The 22,533-nt window shown below is 38.5% G+C and overlaps 1 protein-coding gene across 1 annotated transcript in view; it reads right to left on the bottom strand.

Moving 5' to 3' along the window:
- Positions 1–2,339: 2,339 nt before the first annotated feature.
- The window catches only part of PAX3 (paired box 3), a 109,619-nt gene continuing 89,425 nt past the window's right edge, over positions 2,340–22,533 (bottom strand). Inside the window, exons 6-9 of the mRNA XM_019533076.1 lie at positions 21,964–22,129; positions 20,587–20,801; positions 3,363–3,609; positions 2,340–2,831 (exon numbers count right to left, since the gene is read on the bottom strand). Coding sequence (XP_019388621.1) covers positions 2,797–2,831; positions 3,363–3,609; positions 20,587–20,801; positions 21,964–22,129 — 663 coding nt within the window. The 3' untranslated portion in view covers positions 2,340–2,796. The remainder of the gene's footprint in view (positions 2,832–3,362; positions 3,610–20,586; positions 20,802–21,963; positions 22,130–22,533) is intronic.

Below are 22,533 nucleotides of genomic sequence, written 5' to 3'. Positions count from 1 at the left end.
CCCCACCCTTATAGACTTACCTGGAGGAAGCTGAGAGAACTGCTCTCCACCACACTGCCAGGCTGCCACATGCATGTATGTGCACACATATGCACATGACACCTCTTGTGTTCTGCTCCCCACAGCCCTAAGCAGCCCCTCTGCCATCCTGCAAGGGCAAACCTACACTTTCCCAGGTTTTTCTCCTTAAAGGAGAAAATCCACATTTTGCTACATTTTGCCACAGCAAACAGAAAACCCAGATCCTTGGTGATGTGATAATTGTGCAAGCGTGAGTCACAAGATTTCATGAACCTTCTTATCTTCATGCTTTTAGAATGCCAAATCCTCAACAGGGATATAGGGCCTACGTAAGAGAACAAGTGAAATGACAGCCTATGTTTTCCTGTAGCATACATAGAAAGCTAGTTATTTATCACATATTTTTTAAGTGAATTTACTGCTTATGAAAGGTGCCAGGTTATTTGACTCTGTAAAAGGGGATCACAACTAGAAAGGAAACCTTGGAAGAATGGCCTCCTCAGACTGAGAGGAAGATAGGCAACAGGACCATAGAAAGGATTCAAAAAGAAAGCAAAGGCTTAAAGCTGAAAGTAGGGAAAAATTTCCAACAAGAGGCAGCTTTGTGACCAAAAGAAGAATTTTCATTAATTTTGTTTGTTTTACAGATTTTTTCCAGTGTTTCTTCTCAATTTAATTCCCTTTCCCGCCCCTTCCAATTCTTTCACTTTTCCAGTGAGAGAGGGAAAGTTTATTAAACATAGAAAAATATCAAGAGTAGAATTTTTAATTTCTTCAAAAATATGTGAAAAAACATTAATCTATTAGTCCCAGTAGCATATCATTTGCCCTTCCCTCAGACATTTGAAGCTTTATTTAAAAAAATCTGCTTTTTCAGTGAAATGTACTTGTGTCCATCTTAGAATTATTTGAGCTTGCTGTAGGAAAATAAATATTTGAATGGGTAGATATGTACAGTCATTATAAAATGAGGCTCCACAGTTTATGAAATCATGCCAAGGGACCTGCTCTATCCGTCTGTCTGTGCTCGACTCAGGACTGTCTATCCATCTATATATGTATAGCAAAAACTGAATGTGTTTCATCATACAGTGGTGAGGAAACATGCTTTACAGGTACCACTTGAAAATGCGTAATTTAATCACAAGGATTGTGTGTCATTAATAGCCCATGGATTCATAGGCTGCTGGTGGCTACCCCCATCTTAAATCTCTTATATAATGATGCAGTTTGAATTGAAAATAAAATGGTTTATTTCTTCACGATATTCAGGTCAAAATGAATCAATGCACTAAGCATAATACTACATTTTAGGACAAAATAATAAGTGCTTTGCAAGTCTTCATAACTGTTTATTCAATATAAATAGTAAATATTTACTGCACTTTTTACATGAAAGACATTTTTACAACACGTGTTGTTGGTAGAGGCTGCAACACAAAGATAATATTTCTTTTGTTCCATCACCCTTTAAGACTAATGTGCGAACTAATCTCTGTACTATACCTAATCTAACTCACTACTTCATAGTCCTTAATGCTAAAAGGAATGTATTTGTGCCCTACCTCACTCATTGTACCAAGAATCAAGAGAAATAAATAACGCTGCCTTCCATTTTTCTGTTCCTCTTAACATTTCAAAACACAAATTTATTGACATTCTAAAATGTCACAACATAAACTTATGTAAACCTTGGTTCCTATTTTTTCCTATATTGGATATCACTGTATAATTTAAGAGAACACATCAGGTATAGGAATATCTCAGTCCATGTCCTGTAGGTCACTAAAAAAAGAATGTAAACGTAATCATTTCATTGTATTGTTTCCTGAAAATGGTTTTTAATCATGATTAGTGAGCTGGATTTCTATTGACCATCAGACTACAACACTTCTGCATTTTATTACAATGAATTATATACTGCAAAAATAAAAGTACCTGGAAAAATATAGTTCTGATTCTATCTATCACTTTGGATGATCCCAAAGTTTGTGTGAGGTACACAGTATTGCACATTGTTAGGCAGTTATGGAAAACAAAGTCACTTTGTTGGTGATTTTTTTCCTTTTTTTGATTCAGAATGTAACATGGACTAGGAAGACTTCACACACCAAAAAAAGGCAAAACTTTCTTTGTGTTACACATCATCTCATTTGTTGTGAAGCAAAACTTGCAAGTGACATTTATTGACAACATAATTACAAAAGAGTGATAAGATAACCAATAACTTATTCTGGAAGCCTTTTACATCTATCCTAGCATGCTACTGACTGCGACATTTCCTCTTGATGTCAATTTCCAGTGTGTAAACTTTTAAAAAGTTCTCCTGCCCATGCTTCATAAACTGAGCAGTTTTAAAGTCATCGTAAAGTCAGCATTGGATGTCAGACGAGTCAGAATCTACAGGGGTCAACCGTTAAGTTTCAGAACATTCCATCGGTTCAAATCAACACCTGCTTTTTTCGGCAACGTAAAAATGGAATGTTTTGTCAGTCAGCAGTTTTAAATACTTTGCTAGTTTTGATACCTGCCCATACTGAACCAAGCTGCATTTGTTTATTTAATACTGCTCTTGGTCTTTGTCTTCTAAACTGTTTTGTCCTAATGTCTGAATGTCTACTGAAAGTAATGACGGGAGAAAAGCACTTAACAATCATGTATCTTTATTGTGATTGCCCTGGTTTGGGCTGTGTTTCAGTGAGAAGATTCCTCCTATCCAAGCACTGGAGTGAGACCAGAAACAAGACCAGCTTTAACTTGAAGCGGACAGTTCATTTATGCAATATCTGGCTTCAGATAATGAAAGGCACCTGCAAGAAAGCAAAAGAAGCTTTTTAAGTCATGCTGTGACCACCTCACAGCAAGGGGCAATGTCAACTACAGGTTGACATTGTCATATTTAATACTGATATATCAAAGGAAAGGGACTAATATTTTTATTCCTAGGACAAGTTTGACAAAACTCTGTGTATCTGGGATTATATACTATAATGATTCTTGAGCTGACCTCATTAAGAACATGTGTTTCTAATACTGGAATGCCAGTGGTTATTTCATTTTGGACAACCCTTATGTTTTACCTAATGGCAATCAGGTTTCATGTCTCAACAATTAATAACATCAAGATGTTGTTGACATCACTTAAGACAATAATTATGCAGCAGAAATCTTGCTTGAACAATCAGTTATCCTAGTGCAAACACAGTTCTATTATGAAGAGAAGTAGCGGTCATAGTTTATATATCAGTCTTCACCATTTTCTTTATGAGCAGAAAAATATATTGAAGATAGAGTTGCCCTACTAAGAATATGTCCTGTCATCCCGTTGATCAAATACTCACTTTGTCCATACTGTCCATACTGGTAGCCTGTGACGGGGTCCATACTGTAACCTGTAGTACTGTAGGTTGGTGGGCAGTACGATTGGGATGTAGGCAGGCTGTCTAAACTTTTCATATGATCTAGTCTCTGACTGCAACTGGCTGATACAGTGGTGCTTGGTTCTAGACCCCCAGTTAAAGGTGAGAGGGCATAGTCAGTTTGAGGTTGGTGAGGCACACCACCATGGTTAGTCAAGAGTCCCATTACCTAAAATAAAAAGTATAATAATGAGATAGGGTTAACATGTATGAACAACTGTATTTCATATATAGCTACAAGAATAATTAAGTCTGTTATTTAATTTCCCAAGATATCTGTTACTTGGTATTTGACCTGCACTTCGGGTACCTAATTCAAAGAGGAAAAAGAGTTACATCATGCACCTAAACGATAACTTATGGCTGGCATTCCAAAAAAATTAATGTACAGGGGTACAGAGAAAAACCCTTTTATGCTTTTAGAATGTCTGATCACATGTCACAGTTGGGATTTCTGTGGATGTTTATTCCTCAGGGATTCAATAATGATAAGAGAAGTAAAGAAGAGGAAATAGCTCCTTGGTCATAGTCTAACATTTTATGGTGCTGCTCCCCAAACCCAAAAGCTCCATTGTTCTTTGTTTATTTTCTCATACAAGACATTTCACATTCTTCAAAAAGACCACTTCAACCAGATCAGTAATATCTAGAAAAATAACCAGATCAGACAGAAAAGAACAAGATAGTTATATGATAAATTGAGGTTTAGATCCCATTTTAAGGCTTCTAAACTTCACAGTTTGAAATGGGATAACAACACCAACTCAGTCCTAATGACTGTTCTGGTCAACCTTACTATATAAGAGGCTCACTCTTTTCTAACATGGTGGCTTTTCTAGATACTGCATCTTTAAAAAACTGTTATTTTCTCTCTTTCAGTTATAAATAGGTTCTCAGTGGGCAGATCTACATGTGTACATTTACTGCACAGTAACCTAAAATTACTGTGCAGTATGAGTGTTGTCTACATGTGCACACCCACACTGCACAGTAAATATGGCAACTTATGCTGACTTAGGTGTAAATTTGATACCTCCATCATGCAGGAATCAAATTTATACCCGATTAGTTACTGTGCAGTAATGCACGTGTAGACACCTTACTGAGCAGTAACACTGTGTATGTGAACTGACTTTGGACTAACCTTACTCTCAAGTTGATCCACACAGAGCATTACTGCAATTAACGCCTGCACATATAGACACTGGCCTAAATCTTTTTATTGTGCAGTAAATTACTATGTAGTAAATTTAACGCATAGTAAATGCATGTGTAGACTCACCCAGCAAATATTTACTTTTGCTTCTAAAATAGTAGTAAGAAACAAAGTATACTTGTAATAACAGAAAACTTCCTAGCAGAATAAGATTATAGAGCTAAGCAAATGATGGCAAAAATATTTATTTTTATCTGTTTGTGTTGGTGTAGCACCCAGCAGCCCTAGTCTTACCCCCGAGCACATTGTTTTAGGTGCTGTACAAACATTATACAAGGGAGACTCTCACAGCTGCCAGAAACTTACCAAGTCATATTTGTTTAGCCTCCAAAAACAGTTTCAATTCAATGCATTTGCAGTGTACCATAGGCAGCCCCCAAAGAACTCTAGAGAACATTTGTTTACTGGCTGGGGCAGAGTAGGCATAACTCATGTACTGTTGTCTGCAGCATGTGACCAGTCTGTAAAGAAATGCTGAAAGAAAAGGCTACAGTGCATGTCACAGATTCCCAAACCAATTCACTCCCTTAGAGAAGGCAACAGTACTGCTCTTCTACACTGGCTTCTGGACTATTGGGACTTGTTTAATAAACTTCTTATAGATATGAAATCAACAAGGGGGAGGGGGGAAGAGATTACTGCAAAATATAAAAGCCCAACTCCCTGGTGGGAATTTTCTATGGAAATTCAGGACCAGATTTTTCCAAAGCACTTCAGCAATTCAGGAGCACACATCTCACTGTAAGCCAACAAGATTTGTGCTGCTAAATTCCTTATTTTTTAAAATATCCTCCTCATACTATAGTTTGATCTATGTTTACTTTCCAAGGACTACTCTATTTACAACGTGTGGGGAAAACTGCTCCCTTTTGTTGGAATTCCTACCACTTTAAGGCTTGAGAAGTAGGCTTGAGATTATATACACAGGACACAGTGGAGCTTCTACATAACCTGTATATTCAGAAACTGAAGTTGCAATTCCCCTAGAAGACTGCTTCCAAAACTGGGGTATATGGTGAGTTCCAAGAAGACGCACAAGAAGAAGGAATGGGAATGTAGGAGGGAAAATGTAAATATAAATTTAGGAATAGAAAATAAAAATAAAAAATGAAGTAAATCCACAATGTCTTAAATTGTTGGAGAGGTTACAGTGGTTGTAACAACACAAAGTAGTTTGTTTTGTTTTTTTATCCACAGCATGGAAGCACAAGGATACACAGCAGCATAACTTATAAAAGGCATTTTGTGACCCAAAAAAGTTTGAGAACCACTACCCTAGAACATCATGAATGAATTTCTAAAATTTGTTTGTAATTATTTTGCCTTCCTTACTCTTCTATCTTATCCTTAAAAGAAACACTTAAAATAGTGATTATTGTTTTAGGGATCAATTCTACCTTCATATGAGCCCGTACCATTCTGAGGACAGATGTCCTTTATTGGCCTGTTTTAATTTTTCATTGAATGAATACAGTGATTTATTTTTGTAGTGCTACTGGTGACCCCTGAACTGCCACCACTGAGTTTGGTTTTTATAAAGAAAAGGATATACATCACATGTATCCTATAGAAAAGATAAGCAGGAGTATACGCAACAGGTTTTTTTTCTTTAACTTTCCAAATAAAGTTGGGGGGAGGAAGATTTAGCTATATGAAAATACTAAGAAAATTATTTTTGTTTTATTCAAACTGTAGAAGAAAAAAGAAAACACATATCTAAAATGTTTAAACTTTTTTAAAATAATTCATTTTCATTCAAAAAGTATGTTATTTTTAAATATTTCAATTTTAAAATGACCTTTTGTTAAGAAATTTCTTTCAATTCTATTTTTTTTAACTGTTAAATTCATTGCTGAAAGGAAGCATTTTATTTCAGGTTGAATGAACTATTTCATTTGAACAAAACACTCTTTTTCTTTCTCTTTTTAATTTACCAAAAAAATTAAAAATGTTTAATTTCAGGTCAACACAAAACCATTTTCAAGAATAGTCAATTAACTGAATTTCTTTTTAAATCCATTAGTAGCTCAATTCTACTCATAAACTTCCACTTAGCAAATATGGTGGCAACCCCCGCAATGGCTGTAAAGAACTGGACATGTTTTCCCCTCATCTTGGTCAGACCCTCAACAATTGAACTTCCTTCAATTTTTCAGAAGAATGTAGTAGGATGATTTCCAGTTGAAGTGAGATACAAATAAACTTCTTTGTTTGATTGGAAGATTATGCAGTCCAAGATTTGCTAGCAGGGCCCCTAATACTGGAATCTGCATGTGTGCTCCATACTGTATTTCCCTTGAATTAATCTTTCTTCTTTCAGATTACATCTAACAGATTTAAAATAAAGGGAAACCCGTAATGTAAGTTAATGCTGACATTGAAAATGACTAGTCTGGAAAATGTTTACTTTGGCATGAGTATCATGATTTTGACTACAGTCTAAGATATACAGTTTATCAGAGATCTAAAATAACGCTGCAAATTACTGCACAAACTTCCTGTTCTCATCCCCAAAACTATTTGAGTCATTGCTTTATCTTATTCTATTCAAATTTCTTTACATAATAGGTCAAAGCCTGCCCTCCTAACTCTCTTATTAACAGTCCCATTGAAGTCCCATTGGGAGTCTTCCCTGAGTGAGGACTACAGGATCAGAGCCAGCCTGGGCTGTTTGTTGAGTTGGGCAAACATTTTTTCTCAAAACAGTTCTAGCACATGCTGTCACTAGAAAAGGACCCAAGATAGAGCATTTAACCCTTTGCAAATTGTGGACTCCCAAGCTTGGCAGTGTTAGGAGACAGTATTGTATCTCCTAGCTGATTTAAGAATCAGAAACCAACCTTGAATTTTTTATGTGGCTTTCAATCCAGGTTCAGATTCTGAATCTGTATAAACACTGGGTACATCTCAATCTGGTATTTTAGAGAAGGCCCACTTTTATCAGCAGTACCATTTGCAAGTCATACCGATATTTCCCAAGGAACTGAAATAACAAATTTGTGATGGGATCTCACATTCAGAATCTAAACTTAATCCTACATTAACTGCTGTTGTCAGCAATCTATCAAATGGAGACCATCTAATAAATCAGATGGTTTGAAATGTCTTGACATGGCTGACATAGCTCTACATCTTCAAGGATGAAAAATCTGAATTTGAACTATAATTGTCTTCTTAGAAATATCTTCTTCAGAGGCCTTAGGAATTATCCTGCAGTTGATTAGCATCTAAATAATTAGATTTTTGGCTGTGTCTATTTCAAAGCTACAAGGGAAGTAGCCTAAAGGCAGAAATCTCTCTTATGGTATGTGTCATGACCTTATCATCCATACAAGGAGTTACAGGAAGGGCATGGCTGACTTTCACCTAATCAATTAGAAAACCATTAAAGTTCCAATCCTTCTAACCTATAGTAAATGGGCTCAACACTCGAACAAGAGACATACACGGTTCAGAGCTCTGCTGATCAGATCTTCCAAATGTCTAAACCAGAATAGCTCCACATAAGTTACACTGATATTCACCAACAAAGTGTCTGACACCGCATGAGAAAGATCAAATTATCTTCATAGTTATACAGGTTAAATTCTGTTTCCCTTAAAAGCAATGGAAGACTCCCAGAAAGTATATGTGTATTATATCAAACCATATTTCTGTAAAGCCAAATGCTGCAGTTCCTATTCAGTATTTAATGATGTCAAAGGATCAGCCCTGTGGTTTTGGGCCCAAAAAGAGCAATATGTCCAAGTTCTACTTCATAAGGGAAACAAGTAACCCGGAACTTATGACTAACCACTGCATTTCTATAATAAAACATATTTACATCCTAAAGTAATCTGTCTCTAAACTTTAATTGCAGACAAAACTACACAAATAAATACAACAAACTATAACAAGCTAAATATGCAGAAACAGTGAGTTACTTCCCAAAAATAAAAAAGTGAAACAGCACATACACTTCTTAGGGCAAACCCTCAACCTGTGGGAATCAGCAAAGTTCCTCTTCAGGCAAAAAAAATTATTCCAGCTGAAGATCTGACCCAGAAGTGGATAACAAAACCCTTAAAAATGTGTGGGCAACATCTGGTCCATTATCAGCTATTATATAAAGTACATCTATTATCAACAAAATAGAGCCCATTAAACTGAGAAAAAGCTTATCCATTTAAGTGAAACATTGCCAGTTAATATGACTGGTATTTTAATACATTGGACCTACCATAAACATAATAAAATTCTCATATGTTTTAATTCATTTACGCATGCCTGCATTTAATATGCTTTCTGACCATGTCTGCAATTAATATGATTTATGAGAAAAGAACATGTGCAATATTTGGGGGTATAGTGATACCTTTTTTTTCCTCTTAGCTTCTCTGAATGAAAGATTTAATGAAACAGCTCAAGGAAAATTGTTGGCAGTTAACATATTAAGTTGAACTGACAGAATCATGAGTAAACTTTAGTACAGTTAATGATATCCTCTTATCTGACCCTGACACATTTGCAGCATGTAATTTACAGAAGCTCTGTCCAGGGAATCTTGACAAATGCTCCTAACGATGTCAGGGCAATGTTCCATTCTAATGTAAAACAGATGTGGGTCAGATACCCTCATTCATCACTAGCACAGAAAATTTCAAACTGTTTCTAAGATGAATGACATACCTGCTGGTAACTCTTTTCACATAGAAAATCTCTCAGAATCAATACCTATCACACCAAAAATCTTTATAAATTAAAAAAGCTACATTTCAATACATTAAAAATTAACATTTTTTTCAAAATCCATTAAAAAGGAATGAGATATGTGAATGAAAAACTGTATGTTCCTTACTCCCAAACAGTAGGTATATGAAGTTTTACCAATCTAGCAAAGCACAGGATCTGAGCCACAAATACTTATCTCATATCACTGGGAGCCAATCCACTGGCTTCAAGCATGTGATGATCTGGCCCTTTATGTACCCCAGGCAAATAAGGCCTGATCTCACACGCATATGTATCAGTGGTTACACTGGTATAAATGACAGGAGAACGTGGTCTTTAGTGAAATACCCTTTTATGTAGGAAACATTGCCAAGTCTCACGATTTCATCATAAACCTCACAATATTTGGTGTCTTTGTTTAAGTCTCAGATCCTGGAGTGTGTTTATGTGAGAATATCCTTTTTTATTTTTATTTTTTTTTACAAAAGCAAAGTTTCTGGCCCTAATAGCTGCGCAGAAAAATGCATGAACCCAGAGAATACAGCTACACCACAGTGAAATTGCGTCCTGGCACAGGAACTCCCAAACACACTGCAATCATCTTCTCTCGGTCACATGTTCCAAACTTTTAAGCAGCTCAGGTCTCCCTTCAGGACCTTAGCAACCAGCCAGCTAGGCTAGGGACAGACATTACACATAAACCAATTTAAGTGAGCAGAAACTGGTTTAAACCTGTAACAGAACGGACATTCAGTGCACATAAACAGTTTCAAAATGGCTGAAACCAGTTTAAGATAAACTTGATTGAATGTAGTATCAGACTTAACTGATTTGGTTCAAACTGGTTTATGCATGGTCTGTTGCAGACCCCTTGCTGATTTAAGATTAACCCCCAGCATCCTGGCATGCTCTTTGGGCTGGACTCTGTGGTCCAGCTCAGCCAGGCTGGCCCTCCCCCTCTGCTCCTGAGTCAGAGCAGGGAGGTGCTTTGTCTGGCCTCTGGTGAGTCCCTCAGTCTGCCAGGCCAAAGCACCACTCCCTGGGCTTGCAACCAGGCTGTGGCTGCTCCACAGCAGGACTGCTTTTCTTGGCAGCCCAGCCACAGCAGCTGCTTTGCTGCTGCTGCTGCTGGCCTCAGCCCTGCGGTACAGGCAGGGACCACCGCATGCAGCCCATGCCAGCTTCAGGCTCCCCTGTCCAGGCTTAGCAGCAGTGGTGGGAGAGAAATGGCTGCCCAGCCTGGAGGGAAGAGACCCTCCCCCCTCTTCCGAGAAAGGCAGTCCCACCATAGAGCAGCCCCAGCCCCACTGCAAGCCCAGGGAGTGGTACCTCAGCCCTTCTGCATCAGGGGCCATGGTGCTTCGTGCTGCAGCAGGAGGGGGGAGCAACCGGCAGACCTGGCTCAGGTCCCTGCTGGTGGGACAGGGAGGTGCGAATTAAACCCCTCTCTGGCTTGTTCAGCCCGGAGTGGCCATATACCCCTCTGCACAGCTTCCCTGCAGCTGAGGGTGCACTCTAGCACCCCTGACACCTGGCTTGAGCAACTGCAGGCATGTGCTTGCATGTCTGTTCTGTTACAAGCCAGCTCACTCTCTGCAGGTTAGACTAACCAGAAAAGGTTGAATCAATTACGGCTCCAGTTTTTTTAATGTCTGTCCCTAGTCCTAGAGAACAGGTAAGCAGGAGCAGATAGGCTAGAGTGCTTGGGAACATCTAGGCTTGGATACATTGCTCCCACAGACTACACAAAGATGCTAAAGGATGAGAAGGCAAATTAAAAGGACCAAAACATATTATTTTCAATCTCTTAAGATTTCTTTTTAGTCAATTTTGTAGCTTCAGGAGTGGCTAAGACTGTCCATGTAAGACCATAACGCATGTTCAAATTGGCAATTAGATCATTCCCCCTCAGTGAATACGTTTCCACCTTCCCCTCCTTCCCCTTGCACTTCATCCCACACACAAATTAAAGAGGCTGTGATGGACTAGATAAACACCTCAGCTGTCCTGCAGCTGTGCTTTTTAGGCGCTCTCACATATCACCTCTCTGTAATTAAAGTAAGGTCATTTAGTCATTAAAAAAGTGAGCCAGAACTGGCAGTTCATGCCCAATGAGAATTTGCAGAACCATCATTCAGAGTTTTGCTTAAACAAGAGATGATAATAATAATAATAAGCATGTTGCATACAGACTCCCACTGAAGTCAACTGGAGAGATAAGCAGAGTGATATAATCTGTTAAAGGACTCAACTGTAGGGTTTCGTCTAATTGGTTGAGTATCCAGTAATTTTTATTGGGATACCTGGCCACGTCTACATGTGCGGCAGACTGTGCAGTTGTTACTGTGCAGTCATTTAGTATTTGCATAAGCAAGCAGTAACTGGCATTACCGTGCAGTACCATAGCTGCATGGTTTTTTTACCCTGATGCTACTGCAGCTACTGCACAGTAGCAACAAGCTACTGCACTGAAGCTGGTTACTACTGCTCAGTATTGTCGCTGTACAGTTAGTGCACAGCAATGCGACTGCTCAGTAGCAACAACCTAAACTGCACCATAGAGTCTTGTGTAGACGCACCCCCTGTATCCTATAAAAACCTGCTTACTTTGCTACTTCTGCTTTGTGCCTGTTCCCAAGAAATCTGCCCCTCCTTCCCCTCCTTGCTCCTGTTCAACATGCCAAATCCCAGAAATGAGGCCATGTTACCACTTTAGGAGGGGTCACGGTGTTCCCAAGACAGAAAGATTAAGAACAGTGCTGCCAAGTACCCTCAGGGCCACTCAAAGGCATTTGTACTACCTCATGTCCAGGATTTGGTGTACACTGAGCAGGAGCAAGTGGGCAGAGCAGGGGTGAGCAATTATTTTGAGCGGAGGGCTGCTTACTGAGTTTTGGCAAGCCATTGAGGGCTGTGTGACAGGCAGCCAGAGGGAGATAAATATTAATTTTCTAAATTTTGTGGGGGGGCCCACAGGCCAGCTAGAATAGCCTGGCGGGCTACATCCAGCCCACGGGACGCATTTTGCCCACCCCAGAGTACAGCCTGATAAATAAAACTAATAAATGTATTCTGACAGGAAACAAAGGCAGGTATTCATCAGACTTTCAGTATGCCCCACATTAGACTAGGGTGCAAGTTAGTACTGAAAACAGACTTCCTTGCATATAAGTTTCACCATTATATATAGAATAAAATACATATTGCTCTTTTGAGCAGTAGGAATCCCCTTAGCAGTCCAAATCTGAACACTTTCAAGAACAGTTATACATATAAATCATGGCATAAGGAAGAATAAGCTAGTGACCTATTACAGCAAAACACTTTGGAGCGAAATTCGTCCCCGTGCTCTTTAACCTGATTTTGAGAGGCTGAATTGGGGTTTATATAGTGTCTTCTACAGGTTCACAGCACGGGGTGAATATCAGTCTTAGTGAACATCATTGTAATACATATGCCTTTCACTGAACTGTGCACATTTATAAGTGTTGCTTCAGAAAACCAAAATATAGTGCATAATTAATGAGTCAAGTGAGCTTTATTTCAACTACCTATTATAAAGCATTCATTCATATACCAGCTCTTTATTGAATAAATGTGCAAGTATTCAGATTACTGTTGACATTGCCATTTTTGTAAATTCATTAATGAATTGGAAACTCACTAATGCATTCCAAAACACTTACTCTATAAAGGGTTGATTAAGATTGTTCACCTAACAAGAGGTTCAATTACTTTTGAATGTATTAAGTAGAAACAAAACTTATTTTAATAGCTGTAACCGCATTCAATACTGCATAGAAAAAGTCTATCCTAACTAGCAATTACTGAGCAATTTGGAGAGGGTGATTTCAAAATTGTTTCCATTATTTCACATGATCCAGAATAGGTCTATTTTCTCAGTTTCTGGAAAAGTTTTCATGATGCTTAACAAACAGTTTGATAAAAAAAATGTATATTCAAATTTATATCAACCATTTTCATAGAAATTCATATTCATAGTAAACAGAAATATTCAACAATGATCTTGATGTAATTTCATGCAAAATATTGATAAAATATTCCACAAATGTGAATGACAATAATAGAAAAATGTTAAGATGTTGATGATTGTTGGTGTTGACAGTTTTTTAGTTCAAGACAGAGAGAGAGAGAGAGAGAGAGATTTTCATGTAACATTTCTAGGGACAAAAATTTCAAACAGTTTAAGGGCAGAGATATTTGGCATACAGAAAATCATGGCTTTTTCAAACTGTAAAAAAGTCATGAACACTGAGAGCTCTTAAGTGAACAATATCTTCATATATGTCTCAAAACAAGTTCAGATATATAGGAATACAAACTGCCAAAGTGACTCATATTTAATATTATTTGAGGGGCTGTCAAATTGTGAGAATCATTAGCATTGACATATTCTGTGACTTTTGGCATGATTATATGTTACTTTGTATTTCTGAATGCCAGTGTTCAGTCTGCTTATATATTTCACTACTCAGAAACAACAACAACTTTGGCTTACATTTTTATAAGTATCTAGTGGTTTGGGGTACCTCAAATTAGATTGCACAACTTAAAACACTTTTAAAAAATGTGACTTTCTAAGTTTATGGTAAACCCCCCATCAGAGAAATCAGGTCCTTAAGACTCAACACATAGTCACTTTGAAAATTTAAGTCTATACTATTTGTATCTCTCTGTAGTTATAAGAAAACCGGGTTTCATTAATTTCTGATAAGACAGGGAACCTGACTGATAAAGTTACCGGAAAACTCCATTTGCTAAATATCACTTGTTGCCATCTTACAGCTTTTCTTAGAAAATTTGTGCTCAGGCAAATTTCCCTGATGCAAACAAGCTGCTCAGTTAAGAAGTCCATGACCTCTGGCTCATGCTGGTTGGTCACCAGCTGAAAAATTTATAAAGCCAAGAGCACTTCTGATGCACATCACGAGTTTGAGTGAGTGGTGTAGGACTCTATTAGACTGATCCGACATGAAAAACGTTTTTCTAAGGGAATCCAATTCAAGACCAACTTCATTATGTCAATTAGATAAAGCAGAGGAACTCATTGCTCCCACCCTTTCAATTCTTAATGAGGAAATGCAAGTTTTCAGCAATTTGCTGTTGTTTTAAAAAACAGAATTAGCAAGACAGTACAAGCATCTCTTTCTTTTGACTAAAAGGTTCTTAATCAAGAGCTGACATGGGATCCCATGCTTCAAACTGATGAGAAGTAATGCACTCCTACAGAGCCCTGTGATCTAAGATAGCACTGTGAATTTCCCTCAATGAAAAGGCTACAAAAACATTCTCAAATTTGGGTTTGGAGTGTAAACAGATGAACACGTAAAGTGATTTAAAATTATGGTACTTTACAACTTATTTGCTATAATTTTAACTTGTCTCCTGTATTCCACTCTAAGTGGAAGCCAAACTGTTGTGACTTTATACCTCTTTCATTCAAGCTTAAAGTGAGAGTGACTGAACTTCAATGTATCAGTAAAGAACACACAGAAAAAAAACTTGCATTAGTTCAGCTGGCATGCATTAAGTCCCTCCCTCCTTAAAAAAATGGCTTAGTGTTACATCTGACCACAGTCTCAGACAATTAACTGTTCTGAAAACCCAAGAAAGAAATTTTCAAGCAGGTCACATTTTCACAGCTGTTCATAGGAAAGGCTGAAGCGTTACTTCTGATCCAGACTATGGTTGAGCTTCAGGTAAAATTGAAGAACTGAGAAGCTGAAAGATGGTGCAGTCTCCAATACAACTGTTCAACAAATGCAGCCAATGGACCTGCCATTTGTAAATGGACAGTACACTAAAGGCTCTAAGGCTGTCTCTTAACCTATAGTATGGCCCATTTCTTTTTTTGTTTTTGTTTTTTAAGGGAAAACCATAGGGGGAAAAAACATCTAATAGCAATTTCAGTTCTGTGGCAAACACTTTAACAAAGACTGCTTAAATGTTTGTAACTTGAGTGCTAAAAGTTGAAAATCAGTGGTCTGACAAACAGCAATGCCTGGTATACTGGTATTACTGTCTTGGGACCTGATTCCAAGCAAGTTCTGAAATAAGGCTCTTTAGAAACAGAAACAGCTGGAAACACAGGGCAAGTACATTTTACTACCTTTTCATATCAGAAAAGCGTAAGACAAGGTCATGGGATTCCAACGTCATACTGTAAAAGGTCTGGTCTTGAATGTAAATAAAAAATTCAAAATAATGAAATCCTATATTTATAACAACCTGATTTATTATAAAATCATACATCTTCATTTGAAATAGATATGTTTTGACAGCTATTTTCTTTCCTGACAGCTAAGAAATTTGAGATACTTGTCAATGCCATGATCTAACAATGATGTGCCAGATCAGAAATAGTCTTGAGTTCTGTACATGCTATTAAATTTATAGGAAGTAGCATCGAAATGTTCAGAATTAACAAATGTTTGTCCAACGACAATGCATTCAGCAACTAAAATTCAATTTGAAAGGAAACCACAATATTCCAATAAAACATATGCATGAAATTCAAGAAGCTGTATAATATGCATAGCAGACATGACACAAAAATATGCAATTTACATATATTACACACTAATAATCTCAATTCTGAAACTGTACGTAAAAAGCTCCAGTTCACTGGCTGAGAGTCTGCAATAGTAAACTATAAACAGGGACAACACTTGACACCAGTCCCTTCAACCATTAATCACTGCCTTGTTCCTATGAAGATCAACCCTTTGTAAGTCTATAAACACAGAGGATTTCTCACCACAGCCAGGTGATAATGAGCAAACCAGACTGAACAGAAGAATACTTAATCACCCTGATGAGATCTGCAGACCTCTAGTGCTGAGTAGTAGGAAGACACATAGGACTTCCCACTCTCTTTTTGTTTAAACTCAAGTTGAGGAGCTTTATTTTATTTTCTAGCAAACTGCTGGCAATAGAAGACAAGTGCATTGGACATTCATTTCTGCTCCAAAAAAAAAATCGATCAAAATGTGAAACACGAAGAATTTTCTAGTATGATGGGTAATTAATGAGGAGTACCAAAAAATCATTATCCCAGTGCTTTTTGTAATCTTTTGCCTTCTGATCTTAGTTTGACTACTGCTTGTCTAAGAACAGAAACTTTAAAATGTCAGTCAGCTCAGAAGCAAATTTAAAAATTAAATATCTTGTATTGAAATAAAATGTTAGGTACGTGTGTCAGTTCCTCACCTGCTGGACACAGGCATTAGTGGAGTTATGGTGATTTATATCCAGTAAGAATTATAACCTGTGAACCTAATGCCAGACTGTATGTACTAGATTCCATTTATCAGAGGACCTTCAGACGGTGTCATTCAGAAGGTGATTTTTTTTATTCTTCTCCTGAAAAATTCACTGTAATTTAAATTTATGTTTGGCACATAGTTCCTGCACAGTGTTTGCAGAGGGAGACAGTCATGGATAAAAACATAACTTTAATGGATCATGCACATAACAGATTTACTTGGGTCAACATCCCCCATAAAGAAAAGCAGTTCTGTCTCATCAAAAAGTCTTTTTCCCACCTCAGTGCCACAAGTCACTAGTACAGCATTTATATTTTGATCCTATTCCCCCATTCTCTCCCTGCCCTCATTTTTTTTTTTTCGGATAACAGCTTAAATGCAGAATTTGCTATAACATTTATCAAAAGGACTATAAAACAAATTTGTTCCCATCTCACTCTGTGCCCAGGCATACTAAATCCCCATCCAGGAAAGCACAGATTTGAATTACAGATGATTGGGACAGTTGAAAGATGATTCTTTGGGACATACCCAAAACTTAACTGACATATTTTATACATAAAAGGTACAAGAGTGGCCCTCCAGAAGCATTCTGTTGTAGATGTGGTGCCCAGCTGCTTGCTCCTTTCAGCCTCAGTTGGAGGTTCAGGGCAATTAATGTCTTCAAGGTGACCTTCTCCAGCAAAGGGGATAGAGATTTACTTGTAAAAATTATGAGGGTTAAGCTTCTCCTTAATCTCTAGATCCCTAAATCTGAAAGTCCCAAAGTCATTAGTTTTACAGAGCCCAAAGGCCAGCTCTGCCAAAATGTGTTTCTGTTGTGTAGTACAAAGGTCTTCTTCAGCCAATAAAGTTCACTACTTCAGTTCACAAACTTTTGTACTGCTGCCAACAAGCCTCCAAAAGCTTTGAACAAATTAAAATGTACTTGAGTATGTTCAGGGATGAACACGTAACATCAATATGCTTTTTATTGACCAACTTTCTGTGCACCAGGTAAAAAGCAGGCCTGTGCAAAGCAGAAAGTATTCACTTCGGATTCAGATTCGGCAATTTGGAAGGACAGTGATTCAATTCAGTGATTCGAATCACTGTCCCAAGTTGATTCAGCTGAATCCGAATCCAAAAGATATTAACCACCAGCTCTTATTCAGCCATACATTATACAGGCAGGCAGTGCTTGCAGGAGCAGGTGAACGAGCCTCAGCTTGAGCCAGCACCCCCTGGAGAAGCCATGACTCATCCAGCTGCTCTCCCAGCTGCCCCACCCCCACCCCCCAGGGCAAAGCAGGCAGTGCTGGCAGCCCTGAGAGAAGCTGCAGGGGCTGGGGGGGAATGATTGGGAGCTAGGGGATCAAACCAGGAACTGGGGAATTGAACTGGGAGCTGCAGGATCAAATTGAGAGATGGGGGGAAGCCCCTGTTCATTCACCCCAGCTCATGGTTCAATTCCCCAGTTCCTAATTTGATCCCCCAGCTCCCAATCATTCCCCCAGCCTTTGCAGTTTCTCCTGGGGCTGCCAGCACTGCCTGCTTCACCCCGAAGAAGGGGCAGCCAGACTAGCTGTGGCTTGAGCCTGCAGTCCTGGGAGAATCTGCGGGAGCTGGGGGGAATAATCAGGGAGCTGGGGGAATCGAACTAGGAACTGGAAGGAAGCCCATTTGTTCCCTCAGCCCCCAATCATTCCCTGCAGCTCCCAGCTTGATTCCCCAGCTCCCAGTTCAATCCCATGGCTTCTCCCAGGGCTGCTAGCACTGCCTGCCTCACCCTGGTGGGGGAGCAGCCAGGGGAGCTGCGGCTTCTCCCGGGGCTGCCGGCAAGCTGGGGCTCATCTGGCCGCTCCACCAGCTGCTTCTGCTGGCACTGCCTAGTGCCTGCCTCTACAGTCTATGGCAAAATCTCCAATTCTCTCTGAATTGATTCAGAGGCTTCTGATTTGATTTGAAGAGATTAATGGGTCTCCCTATTCGATTTGGATTTGGAGATGCAGCTGCCAAATCGGGCCAAAGCTCCTCCAAATCAAATCAGCTCTCGAAGCTTCGCACAGCCCTACTAAAAAGCACAGAGCAAAGTTAGAAGTTCTAAGAATCAGGATGGAAAAAAGGTAGCCAAGGAAGACACAAAGTTCACAGCACGAAGACAATGTTGTCTCCAGCATTCGGGCTGGTTTGAAAAAACACAGAAACTAATTGTATCAGTCTGATCAGTTCTAGGATCTCCTTTTGATCACATCAAAGCATGGTCAACAAGATACTAAAGACTTGCCTCTTCATTGCTTTCTATGCCACTTAACCTAAATGTCATAGCATTTTTTCACTGTTGTATTTAAATTTTATATCACAAGGAACAATACTTTTTGAAAGGGGGTAGGGGAGGGGAAGAAAGGGAAATCTATAGACAGAACTGATATACACTGAAAGTGACACTAGCAACTGCTTTTGATGGATTAAATCTGAACTCCAGAAAGATATTAGTGTCTAAATTATGGAAGCTTTGTGCACTGTGAATCTGGTAATTAAAAACAAAATATTAATTTAATGTCATGCCTTTGTGGTGATTGCATTTAGAAATCAGAATTGTTCAAACCAAAATTCATTAAAGTCTTGTTGGAAGTACATCCGTTTGTTTTTATGTTGGTATTTTTCTACTGAGGTTTAAGCCATAAAGTTTTGTATCCTGCTCTGTGCTATAGGAATCTATGAAACTTAATTACATTTACTGTTACAAAAAAGGGTTTATGAACTTCTGCCTTTAGGCAAAAATGTTTATTTCATTGCCTCTGCTATTCATTCTTTTCAACTCTGATGCCTTTGAACTTTTCAGCTGCACAGAGTTATCACCGTTGTGCAGGAACCAGGAACTGTACTCCAGAGATGCAAACCACAAGTTGAAGAAAATGAAGGAGGCAAAGATATGTGAGTCGTTATTTTGGCCACCCTTTGTGCCATTAAAATCTCATTTTCTGCCTATTAGAATGCCCTCTCACTGCTTAGGCAGTGGTGATAGTCAGTGATTAGTGTGTAATTGAGTATAATTGTCTTTTCACTTTTCATTTGTGTCATTCTGAGCTTCTCTCTGTTTTTCAAACCAGTGAGAGCAAAAAAAGGGTAGAAAGAAGATAAAGCTGTTAAAACTCTCACTCTCAGCCCTGAAGAGATTTCTGATTGTAATTATAGATTGCATCCCCTTTGTGACTTTTCTCAGAATTTCGTAGACTGCACTCCCAAACACCTGAGTGAAGCTCACACTTAATAAAAGTGTGACTCTATATTTCAGCAATAACATCAACTACAGACAGATGCCACATGTAGGAAATCTAACCAACCTCTTGACACTCAATTATCAAGGCAATTTATTAACATGATCTCCTAAGAAAAGCTCATGCAAATTAGAAAAACAATTATAGTATTCATGCATTTTTATATTTCCAAAGAGCAGCAATACTCCTAATTTATGTATTTATAACTCGATTATAGCTCATCCCAAAGTGTACTGCTTATCAGCTGGAACTCTCTCAGTATAACTTCTCTGTGATTTCTAGGCCATTTGGTAAAACCTCTTTGTTTTCCTAAAGGGACCTTAGACTAGAAAAAGTTTATTAGCTGACAACGTATCAGACAAAATCAGTGTTCCTGAACTTTACCTATGTATGTACCTCAAGGAACATAACTGCACACAACAAATGCTTGACAATGAAAGGTAAACATGAAGTCTTCATGATTACATTATAAATCACTTGAAATTAAATATAAGCTATGACACTTGATGCAGTCAGTAGGAAAAAAAAAGGAAACTAGCAAACTGAAATCATGTGGCTTGTATAAAGAATACATTATGGTTTAAATTTGGCAATTCATTATACTATGGCCTCAGGGAATAGACTCTTTGGTTCTGGCATACAGCAAATCCTCTGTCTGAAAACACAGGACTGACCTGAGGTGAAAGGCCATTGCCAATGGCAGGGTTCATGGGATTTGAGGGCCCGGATGGAGGCACAAAGCTGTCTGTATAGCTGGAAAATCCATGCCTGGTGCTGGGTAGGCAATATGCAGAGCTGTTTTCTGGATTTGAAGGGATGCTGCTTTGGTGCACAGTGCTCGGAGGAAGAGGCTGAGGTCTATGAACTGTACTGCTTGGATCAGACACAGCTAGAAGAAAAAGAAACATAGCTTGTTATGTCAGAGAATCATGAGGAAAGTGAGAAATTCATTATATAAAATTTATCACTAAGAAGTCTCAGTTAGAACTTGCAGGTAGATACTACAGGACCCAAAAGTTAACATTTGATGATACTCAACATTTAAATGGATAGTTAAAGAAAAACAATATAAAGTTCTACCAGATCAATGTCATTATTTATGTTGTAAAAGTCATATTATATAAAGATGCAATTTTCATGTGATTATTAATGGTTATGTACTGTTCAGAATTCATGAAGCAAAACAGAAAGTGTGAAGTAAATATTTTTTGGATCAGCAGGCTGACAATGTGTAGGACACAGCCTCTCTCCCCCAGGACACCAGTAAAAATTCAGCTCGGGTTGATAGTGACTAGCAGTGGGAAAAATGTGGGGGACTGCGAAATTTTCCTAGTCAGATTTTGGTGGAAATCCCACTGATTTGAGTCTAGATGTGATATTACTGAAAATCACCAACAACATGGTTTAAAAGTCTTAAATTTGCCCCACTTTGAGTCATTATCCCAAGTGAGCCAAGCTTTAGGGAAGGGCAATAAGAGAATGGAGACTAATTTTATGAAATCTTGTCAGTCAGGTTTTGCCTAGATCTAAATATCATTTTTCCTGACAAATCACTAATGTTCACAGGACTTCTGATAAGACTGTGACTCATTTCTCTTAACTGAAATGTGTTACTATCTAGTGGCTATTCAATTCATGTATGAAATGAGTTCGTGATTTCATCCCATTATGTACTGGATTTCAGCCCATTACTTACAAAAAATGCCAAATTTCTTTGTCCCTCCTCCAGCCCCACGTTGGTGGACCCTCATGGTGAGAGTAGTGAGGAATGGTGGGAACTTAGCACAACCTTTGTGAGTGCTGTACCTGCTCTGTGTGTAGAGAAGATCAGTCTACAGGCTGGTGCTGTCTGTCTGGTACTATTCACTGGGAACTAAATCCAATCCAGCAAATTAAATCAAAATACTCACATGCTTAATGTAAGCAGATTTGTCAGAGCTTTGCTAGATTGAAGACTAAATTTACCCACTGCATTTTTTTTAAACTGAAGTATAAAATAAACATACATGGGAAACCATTCATAATTCCACTTAAATGTTCATCTACCATACCTTGTGGGATGGAGGTGGGTTGATAGGAGGGCTCAGACAGCTGGTATGTTGGCAGGGTTGGCATGGCGGTGGGTGGAAAGCCTCCTGGGATCAAGTGGTTGAAAGCCATCAGTTGATTGGCCCCTGCCTGTTTCCTCCATCTAGCTCGACGGTTACTAAACCAGACCTATAAATGTTATAATTAGGAACATTTGATTTTGTACATTTAACTTAGGTATAATAGAAATAATAGTGAGATTTGCTTTTCTAAAGAAGAGACTGCAAGCTACTCTGAACTCAGATCTTCTCATCTCATAATCTTCCATCTCCAGGAGCTTCTGTGTTCTGAATTAGGTCCTCTCTCTTCCAGCCACTCAATTGAGATAATATTTTTCAAACTTGGGCGCTTTTAGAAGTTGGGCATTTCTATCTGTAACATAGATAGGCCTGGTGGCCTTTTATGATCAGATCACCAGATCATTAGATGCAGGGGTAGCAGTGGACATAGTCTTCCTGGATTTCCGGAAGGCTTTTGACACTGTCTCTCACCCCGTTCTCATTAAGAAACTGGGGGGCTGTGGTGTAGACACC

The sequence above is a fragment of the Crocodylus porosus genome, unplaced genomic scaffold, assembly GCF_001723895.1.
Source record: "Crocodylus porosus isolate Cpor-Errol unplaced genomic scaffold, CroPor_comp1, whole genome shotgun sequence".
Classification (NCBI taxonomy): Eukaryota; Metazoa; Chordata; order Crocodylia; family Crocodylidae; genus Crocodylus; species Crocodylus porosus.
This window is presented reverse-complemented; position numbering and strand designations above follow the sequence as displayed.